This window comes from Hirundo rustica, chromosome 12 (assembly GCF_015227805.2).
Source record: "Hirundo rustica isolate bHirRus1 chromosome 12, bHirRus1.pri.v3, whole genome shotgun sequence".
Classification (NCBI taxonomy): Eukaryota; Metazoa; Chordata; class Aves; order Passeriformes; family Hirundinidae; genus Hirundo; species Hirundo rustica.
In genome coordinates this window covers 5,760,900-5,770,715 of record NC_053461.1, presented here as the reverse complement: position 1 = coordinate 5,770,715, position 9,816 = coordinate 5,760,900, and the positions used below count along the sequence as shown (strand labels likewise).

General features: G+C 45.9%; 1 protein-coding gene across 2 annotated transcripts in view; it reads right to left on the bottom strand.

Annotated features, from left to right (window-relative positions):
- Positions 1-772: 772 nt before the first annotated feature.
- The window catches only part of LOC120758508 (high mobility group protein HMG-I/HMG-Y-like), a 53,680-nt gene continuing 44,636 nt past the window's right edge, over positions 773-9,816 (bottom strand). For both annotated transcript variants that reach the window (XM_040076825.1, XM_040076826.1), the window contains 5 exons: positions 9,425-9,634; positions 8,771-8,887; positions 8,308-8,355; positions 6,434-6,524; positions 773-3,522 (listed from right to left, as the gene is read on the bottom strand). In XM_040076825.1, coding sequence (XP_039932759.1) covers positions 3,437-3,522; positions 6,434-6,524; positions 8,308-8,355; positions 8,771-8,887; positions 9,425-9,514 — 432 coding nt within the window. In that variant the 5' untranslated portion in view covers positions 9,515-9,634 and the 3' untranslated portion in view covers positions 773-3,436. The remainder of the gene's footprint in view (positions 3,523-6,433; positions 6,525-8,307; positions 8,356-8,770; positions 8,888-9,424; positions 9,635-9,816) is intronic.

The window sequence follows — 9,816 nt, the reverse complement described above, 5'->3', positions numbered from 1 at the left end:
TGGTAATTCCTGTGCAGTGAATTCCCCTGCTCTTTTAAAAACTGAACTAAATGTGAAAACCTTAGAAGGGGAAGCTCTCTGGGGGTCAAGGTTTCTTGTTCTACAGCACAGAAACTCAGATCTCTTCAGAAAGGCTTGCTGGAAAAGTCAGGAAGGGCAGGAGCTTCCAGCTGCCAGTCCTGGGCATCCAGAGTACAAAGAGAAATCCCAACTTATCCTTAAAGTGAATTCCTGTACAAACCAGGGGTTCATCAGCTCACCTGCAGCTCTGTCCACACCAAGGGGAGCAGAACATGAAGACACTGTTGGTATCTTTCAGATTTGCTGCTGCCACATCTGGCCCACAGCCCCAAAACTTGGGACTAGTTAGGAAAGCTGTCAGATGAAATGAAGAGGCAATGCACAGGCAGGGAATTAATTGCTAAATAGCTGTACAGCCCACAGAACAATGCAGGGGAGAAAGACTCAGCTGTGGAGACTTCTGGGTGGACACATGAAGCAGAACTGGCTTGTGTTCCAATCAAGCCTCCAAGACACACAAAGGATGGAATTAAGCATCCACATCTGGGCTTTGGTGCCTGTCTGGTTTTCTCCATGTGTGATTCCTCCTGCTCGTTATTTCTTGTTTTTTACATCAATCTGGGACTGCTTCTGAATGCCCAAATTTTTGGTTATAATCCCCAAAACTCCAGGTCACGAGACACTCACCTTGTCCAGCGATGTACGTGTGCTGAGAGTGTTGCACAAGGAGGCAAAGCAGGATCCTGAGGGGTTTTTGTTTATTACCTTTATTTAAAACAAACTTCAAGGCTAATTTGCAAGTTGCCAACACTCTCTATGCCATCACCAAAACCATTTATGGGAAACATCCAAACTTTGCTAGACAACAAACCTTGCTCACCTCCTGTGGTTTAACCAACTGCAATGACCTCTTATTTTTGGCCAAGTCAGATCAAAACTGCCTGAGCTTAAAAACACTTGACATGCACTTGCTTAAGAGGTAGGTTTGTCTACACAGAAAAGGTAATTAACCATATGGGAAATAAAAACATTTCTAATTTCAAAAAAGACAATCCAAGTGATCCAGTGTGAGATCCTAGCTCCCTGAAGATGTCTGGAATTCTGCCCACCTTTCACAGGCGTTGACTTTCATTCTCTGCATAAACATGGAAGCCAAAGTTATGGATTGGGGTTTCAACTGCACAAAGAAGAGCTCCTAAAAGAGTGGAATTCTGTTTGTTCTCTTCCTGCACTTGCACTTTTATAGAAATAAGTTCTTTACTGTGGTTTTTCAGCAGAGTGGTAAGGGGTAGCAAAGACTAGATTTTTTTTAAATTTTAAGAGTACATTGCATGCACTTCCTAGAGTAATACTGCTAGCCTAAAGCAGATGGATTTACTATCTAGCTAACACAGTTTGCATCCCTATTCCTTACCACCACCTGAGAAAGGACTGACTGATGTCACAGGAAAAGCTTCAGTCTCTTACAGATGTAATCCCTAATTCAGTTAGAAGCTGGAGTTCCAGTCTCACACTGCAACAGCTATTGCTCTCAGGTAGCAGGGGTTCATTAAATAGGCAGCGAAGCCATGTAAACAGAGTACTGGACCTGCCAAGTCAACTGAAAAATCAGGCACAGAAATTGGTAAAATATTTTGGTCTGCTACTGGAGTGGCCTTTGAACACAGACATGAACTGCAGCTGAACTTGTGTGTGCACTGAAGAGCAGCAGAATTCAGTGGAGCACCAGCTGCAACTTCAGCAGCACAGATTCACTTGTGTCATGCCCCATCTGGAGTTATCCCCAGCTCCTCCTTGTATCTGGTAGCACAGCTCATCCTGTAGCTCAGGATTTAGGTCAGTCCCTGTAATCCATTTAGTCCTTGATTTCCCTGCTGTCAGGTAGTGGAGGCACTATGTGATTATCTGTGATGTGGTTTTCTCCTGTGACCACCAAGCTCCATACACGAGAGAGTACCTTTAGGGCAAAGCAGGCACCACACAGAATTAGGACTGGGACTCTCATCACTGCTAAGCAGAATTAATGGAATCATCAGTACTAAACTGGGTGGATTGGACAAAGTGATACAAAAAGGTAAAAAAAACCCCACTTTTCCCCCATTATCTCTCCAATCAGACCTTCTTAATTCCGCATACATTTTCTTGTGTTAAATAAATACTTGCCAATGGAACAGAACTCTGATGGAAAGATAATAAATGAGTTCAATATATACAGCCATTTGATGGGCTTCTGCTATGCACCACCATAAATTTAAAGCCAATTAGGTTCTGTTTAAATATTTAACACTGTAAAGCTAGCCAATTTTACATCCTGTCAGAGATAATTGAAATATCCACTTTGTCCCTTTAATAGGCAGGCAGAACATTCAGGAGATAGAAAATAGCACCAGGATTTCTACTTGCAACTGGATATCGGAAATACCCTCAAGTTCCTCAGAATTTAACAAGTTCAGCTCTGACACTAAAAGCACAAATCTGCAAACAGTGTGAACCTGAGAGCAGCCAGTAACAACCTCAAACCAACTGGCTACTGCTTGTCTCCCAAAACGAAACTATCAGCAGCTTTTATTTGCATAGTTGTGACACTAGAGGACCCCACACACGCATGTTAGGGACTGAATTTAAATTGAAGCCTGAGTCCGTGCAAGGAAGCAACTTCTATAACTGGTTCTTTACAGACACCCCTTAGAAGGGATGAAATTCCAGTGGCTGTGACTAAGCTTGTAAGCACTGTGCACTTGGAGCTGCCATCAAACTCTGGCAAGAGACACCAGGCCAGAGGAAGTTACAGAAGGCCCTGAGCTGCTCACATTAAGATAAAAAATTCAGAATCAATCCCTAAGACATCAGGGTGCAAACTTTCCCCTAAAGCATGCAAGTCAGTGGCCACTGGAACAGCAACACAGTGCAAGCTGGAAATGCCATGAAGGTTTTTCTTTCTGAAATAGTCATGAAAGGACTCAGGCTGTCTTTCAGATGCAGTCCCTATGGGCAACACAGCAAAACTTAACTCATGGCACTGCTCCATCAGTCTGCCAGAGGTGATACAGCAGACAAGCTCAGCCATTAGCTGTGCCAATAGATTTCTTTTGCTATATCTGTATTGCTGTGTCAACTTCTGTTGAAATACTGCTCTCTGTGGCAGGGCAAGGCACCAGGTTATCCAAGTATTTTCAAGTGAAATTATTATACTCACAAAAGATACACTACAAACTGTAAAAGGCATCTCTCCAACAAGGCATTTGCCATTTCTTCCCCTAAATCCTTGTTTGGATGTTTGTGGTAAGCATGTCCACAGGCAACAGGAGAGAGCTTGGCTAAAATTATCACAAATGAAGAAACTGAAATACAACATTAAAAGTCCTGTTTGCTTTCCAGTCCTCTGGCTTCAAGTGAGACATGAACAGGTGGGACACTACTGAGCTGCAGCAGGGACGTTACTCAGACATCTCCTAAAACCAGTGGTTTTGCCAGACCTGGAACCGTCTTTTCCAGTGACTCCTAAAGGAAAGATCACAGGAGAGAGAGGGTTAGAGCTCTGGGTCCAGGAGCCCTGCATCCCAATAGCCTTTACAGAGCCAGTACAAGGTTGAGAAGTGACGAGCATCCACTCCCCAACAACAATCCCACTGCTCTTGTACCAGCTCCAGGCTAAATGGAGATCCTGACACAAATGGCCACCCTGGCAGCAGGGCTCAGCATGAGGCTACTGAGGGCCCAGAAGTGACATTTGGTGTCAGATTTTCTGGTTTCTGCTCTGCAAACACTCATCAACCACCTCTGCTGACAGCAATTACCTATTTCCTCAAATCCTCATGAGACACCAAGCACCCAAAGTGCCCTACCCAATATAAACTCCAGGGAAGTGGATGTGCAGAATGTCTAGAAATGGTGTGAGTGGGGAATGTTCCTGGTTACACAGGATTGCTGTGATTTGTGCCTCACTTCACTTTCAGGAGAGCCAAGGTGACCATTGGGGCAGCAGAGGAAACAAAGTGAGACAAAGTTGGTATTAAAAATAATGCAGGGATGGCAAGTCAGACAAAAAGGAACAAGATCCCAAAGCTGCTTCTGGGCTTTGCACTGGGCTCTTGGAATTTTTACCATAAAGCAACCTCCTTCCCCCTCACACCTACAGTCCATTAGCTAAGAACTGTTATTCAGACAAACCCCATCTGCCACTGTGGCTTAGGAGCCTATGAAGTGAGATTCATCGATCCTTCAGTAACGGTACTCAGAAAAAAACCCCAAATGTTAATGCTGGAGTTGTGACTGGCAGCACCTACAGGTAGCAATGCAACAGAGCCTGATCCATTAACAAACTCCTGCCTGCTCTTGGATAACCTGGAGTCCCCCATAGGCAGTGCCTTGGGAAAACTAGAGCTAGATCCTCAGGCAAAGGCCATAGAAAAAAAACCAGCTGGCTTTAAATGGCCCACTGGAGGCTTGCAAATCTTGCATCTTTCTAATTCGGCTCTGCATATATCTTGATTTTCTGCATAACAGACAGAGACAGTGTTTATTTCAGCAAGTCATCTGAACGCTGCAGACACGAAGCCCAGGGCAGATCTGTTCCCCACTCAGAGCTGTGCAGTTGTACCACTTGCAGGATGGGCAGGCACTTGTACCCTCCCATCCCCTCCCTAGTGCAGTGCCTCAAAAACCTCCACCTAGAAGGAAAAAAACAAATCAAAGCCTTCACTGACCAAAGCTCTGGCTCTGTCTATAGCAGAGAATCATTATGAGAGCACAGACTCCTGTTAACAAGTCTCAGAGCAGTAGCCTCCTGCATGAGTAGCACAAAAACTTGCAGGCGTATAATACCCCAGATAAACCCAGACGCATAGAATGGGTTAATCCAGAAACTACCTGTCTGCAAGCTGCTACAGCTGCACTGTGCCTGCAAACAAGCCCGAGGATCTACAGAATCCAGTAAGCCAGAACAGCGTGCTTCCCCTTTCCTTTCCCAGTCAGAAGTTTTAAGCCAGGATTACCACTCCATCTCCAACTCCTGAGCAAGTAACAACTTAAGAACTTTTCCAGAGGACTGCCTGGTTTCATCCTGTACACAGTTATCCCCACTGATATCCTGGCCGTTATTCAGTTCTCACAGAAGCACAGACGCTCCCCAAGAGCAGCAGTCCCCTCTCCATGCCCGCACGGGGCAAGCACAGCAGTTGGGGCTGCGCTATCGTGTTCTGCACGGCCGCGTCCCAGCGACCGCAGCATCCGCTGCTCCTGTCACATCTGCTGCTACCTCCCTGCAACGGCAGGGAAATGGATTCCTGCCGTCGCTGCCCCGGGCCCCACTCAGACTGAAAGGGAGAAGAAAGCACCCGCACCGGCTGCGGTTTGGGGCGATGTGTAACTGTACCAAAGCCGGGCCGGAGGTGAGCTCATCCCCTGCGAGCCTGCGGCTCCGCTGATGTCAGCGCACCACTCCGTGGCAGGAAGTGATACGGGAGCAGGAGCCCCGGAGGAAACTGAATTGAGCCACTGAGGTTAGCTCCTCTGGCATTTAACCATGTGGCATTTCCAGGGACTTTCTAAGAACCAATGGCAGGAGGGAGCAGCTGTGCTGCCACGTGGCAAACCAGGCAACATCTGCCTCCCCTGGGCTCCTGGCCCCTTCTCCCTCCAGGAAAAACATTTCATGAAGAGCTTCCTACAAGGCCCACTGAAGGTAGGACACAGATGCACACAAGTTTTCCTGGCATCTACCTCAGAAACAGTCCTGAATGGTACAGACTCAGGTTTGTATTTTCACAGTGTTCAGGCGAGGTTAGGGCTCTGGATGGTGCACTGTACGTTCCTACAACAGCGCTAACTGTTATCTGGCATCTCATCTCAGAGAAGCTTAGATAAATTGAAGTCTCCTACAGAAACTAGCCAGTGCCATCATCATCTGGGCTGCTGAGGCACCTCTGCCAGTGCCAGCCACTGTCAGAGAGCTCTGCCTTAGAGTACAAGCCACCAAGGAGAGGGGAAGACCATCCTGGAAGCATCCTGGAGTTAATCCAGAGTACCAAAATGTCTCAAGTACCAAGGGATCTTCTATCCATAGTTTTTCAAGTAAGGCAAGACATTACCAGCAGACTATTTTCACCTTTTACACATCAGACAAACAATTTCACTGAGCTGTACCTGTACCAGTGACCAGAACCTCAGATGTGTGACTTCTTGGAAAGAGTCAGATTTTCTTCCCTTCCTGTTTCTCTGCCTCCACTTCTGCTGAAGTAGTCACAACTGAATTAGAAGGAATGTGCCTGGAAGCCTTCCAAATGCTCCTCTGTTTATAGGATTTACCAGAAAGACTGCAGCCAGTGCTAGAGCTTTGGGGGTTTGTGCATGGCTTGCCAGAGCATGGCTCCGCTGTTTAGTCTCATATAATTATGATTATCTAATTTCATACCTTGTGTGGCTGGTGCCGAGTTCAAATTCAAGTCACTGCTTTCCAGAGGATTTCCTCCCTGAGACTCTCCTTCTTGGACCACTGCTTGAGGCTACAAAGAAGAAACACCAAAAATAAATAAGCATCCCCCATGCAAAATCAGGTATCAAAAGACAAAATTGCAAATATGTAAAGTAGATGGGTTATTATTTAAACAAGACTGTGCAGCCCTGACAGCACATCCGTTTGCCACCAACTCCTACATTCAACCATAGGCAAGAGCACATACCAGCGCATGTAGTGTCCACACACTTTCACAAGTCTCTGAATAGTTGTCAGAATCCATAATAAACCATCCCATTACCAGCCTTGTGAGACACAGCCCAACAAAAATCTGCCCATTGTGCAGCTGTCAAGATCTTTTTTCCATCAAGAATATTTCCTATATTTCAGTTTATTTCCCTGTTTTCACCAGCTAAATATTTTGTCTATTGACAGTTAAAACAAAAAAAATACTGGTTTTTCTTCTGCTTTGGTTTTTCCCCCAAAAAATTCTTCAGCTGTTTAATTCTGAACTGAAGCATCAGACTACTTCACTAACCAAAGTTAAAATGACCTTCTGAAATGTTAAAAACTCGAGGTCCTCCTGCTTGTCTTTGAGATTCGTAAGTTCACAAATGACACCAACAGAATTCACTGGGTAAGGTTTTGTTTTGTAAGGCACAGCCACTTCTGCCTCTGATGATTTTCCATGGAGTTTGAGGATCTCAGTTTGCACAGCTGGTTGCTTTAAGGACTGGTAACACAGGGCTTCCCTAATAAGTGTATTCAAATAACATAATATAAATTTATATAAATATAAATGGGCGTGGGAAAAGCAATGGGCTTTGAGCAAGGGCAGTGTGCTGATCTAGACTGTTACCTTCACACCTGGATTGCAGAGAACAAACAGATTTATGGAACAGTTCCCTTGTCTGGGAGGTTCTGCACAGGGTTTGCAAACAACTTCCCACTATCCAGGAAATATCTGCATGGCAAGGTCACGGTCACATTAGAGAAGACCTCTGATCACTCCCATATCCTGGCACTTCCCTGCTGGTGAACATTTCCTTCCAAGCCTTCTGCAGGGTCCTCAGAGGCTGCTCTGTCCCTCTGGTTCTGCTGAACCAGAAGTGTTCCTTTCCCTCCTGAGCACTCCTGTGCCACCACTGCTGTACAGCAAACCTATGGATTGCAGCAGCAAGTGCACAGCTTGGGTTTGGATCTAGCAATTTTTGTGATGCACACTAAGTAACCGTTTGTGGCTGTTGTGGGGTTTTTTAATCGCTCCTAATGACAGGTAACATACCATTAATAGTTCACAGGACTGAATATCCTCATTGATTAAAAGCTTTTGTCTTGTTTTCACACCTGAAATGTTTTATTCTTAGCTACTGATTCTTACGAATCCTTTGTTTGCTGCATAAACGAGTCTCCTGCTGGCAGGACTCAAAGTTTCTCCATTCATCACATTTCTCCTTTAGCTTAATTGTAAGCTTCTTCTTTTGAGACAAACTGACATGCTAAGCAATTGCTTCAGTCTTTCAAGCCTCCTGGGAAGACAACCCCTCTCTGTAAGAAAGGATGGAATCTCTGGTCTGACATTCCAAACCTGAGAAAGTGCTATACTGTGTAAGTCCAGTATGTCTTGAATTAAGTAGAGCATCTCCCCTGGGCTCTCTGAATTCTTCAAGTAGCTGAATCTTGGAGGCCATCAGGAAGGCAGTCAGAATCTCCCTAATTATTTCCAGGCTGAAAGAATGCTGTGGCAGACACAGTCTGAGAAGGGCAAACAGCTGAAAGCCTCCCAGGATCTGTGACTGGAGGAGAGGGAAAGGACTGAACACCGTACTCACCCACTTGCGGGGCCTCCCTCTTGGCCTTTTCCCAGCAGGAGGTTCTGCCTTTATTGAAACAAAGGGGGAAAAATGTCAGCTCTCAGATTTGTTGGGCATTGTGACCAAACCACTGAACATGGCCAAGGTGACCTTTGCATAAAGGTCTCGTCTCACAAGTAGCAGAAAAAGCAAAAGCTGGAGATAGAAGACAGTTGAGGAGGAAACACCTGCCTGACTGCACTGGTTGTGATTATTTGGCCGTGGTGGAGGAGAAACACTGGAAGGAAACTGCTGAACAGGCAGTGGCAACACAGGAAGGCTGGGAGATGAGTAAGGACTAAAACCACAATAACTGATTTGTCCAACGGTGGCAATTAAAGCTGAGCTGAATTAGGGGCAACTTTCACTATCTTTAAGCTAAGAGAAACACTTCTGGCAGTGCTTCTCTCCCTGCAAATGAGCATAAGCCATTTCCTCTCACCGTTCCCCCAGTTAGAACAGTCGCTTTCTTGCTTCCTTTTGGCCTTCCTCGTGGTTTCTTCACTGGCTGTGATTCCACAGCATCCTGTGGGACAATAGCTGTGTTTCCACCATCCTCCTGAGATAAAAGGAGAAAAATCACTTAAAAGCAGGATGATCCCTGAAACAATTTACATTTTCTCATTCTGGCTGGTCTTGGACTGTCTTACCCCACTAAGAGCACCCAGACCCCTGAACAGCTGGGTGTCTCTGCTTTTCCAGCTGTGAAGTGCATCAGAAGATGATCAGCAATACTCCTACCTCTTTGTCTTTTGGGCTGGGGAAATGAGTAAGTTCCAAGAACTCTGGCAAAGGGGCCTTGTCTGCTCTATCCAATTACTGGTGCAGAAACAGAGGGTGATGACATGGGGAAGGCTCCAGGCTAGAACAGAGACCTGGTCAGCCCCTTTCACACGTGTCCTGGCTGAACTGTCACTGCCTGTCACATCAGAGGCCAGGAGCTGAGATTTCCCAGGGTGCAGATCCTGCTGCTGTCCTGGGCAGCCCCAGCATTTACCATAGAGCACCTCTCCTTCCCTTGTCCTTGTTAGCAAGCAGTTTTCCAGGGCTGCCTGCAAATCCCACCAGGCATCCTCTTGGGATGATGCTCCCTCACCTGTGGCTGCTTCTTTGGTCTCCCCCTCTTTCTCTTCAGGCCCTCAGTCGGTGTAGATGAAATGGGATTCTCTGGCCCCTCGTTGCTCATGCTGGCACTCTCCACTGTTTGCAGATTTTAATCCAACAGCTTATTTTTCTGGGCTGGGAAAGAAAAGATGTCTCTTCTTTTTTGCTTTATCTTGTTACGGAATCTCCTCTACCTGCAAGGCTGAAATGATGAGAAAGAATCACGGCACGGCAGCTTGCTATTTTTTTCATCAGCTACAAGAGTTCAGGACCCAGCAGACATTTGGGAGCATAACTGTGCTCTATAAATATTCTAGAACCATTCTTTTACCTGGCCTATTCTTCAGCTTTCTGAGGCTTTTGGCCAAAGGAGCTGAATTGCTC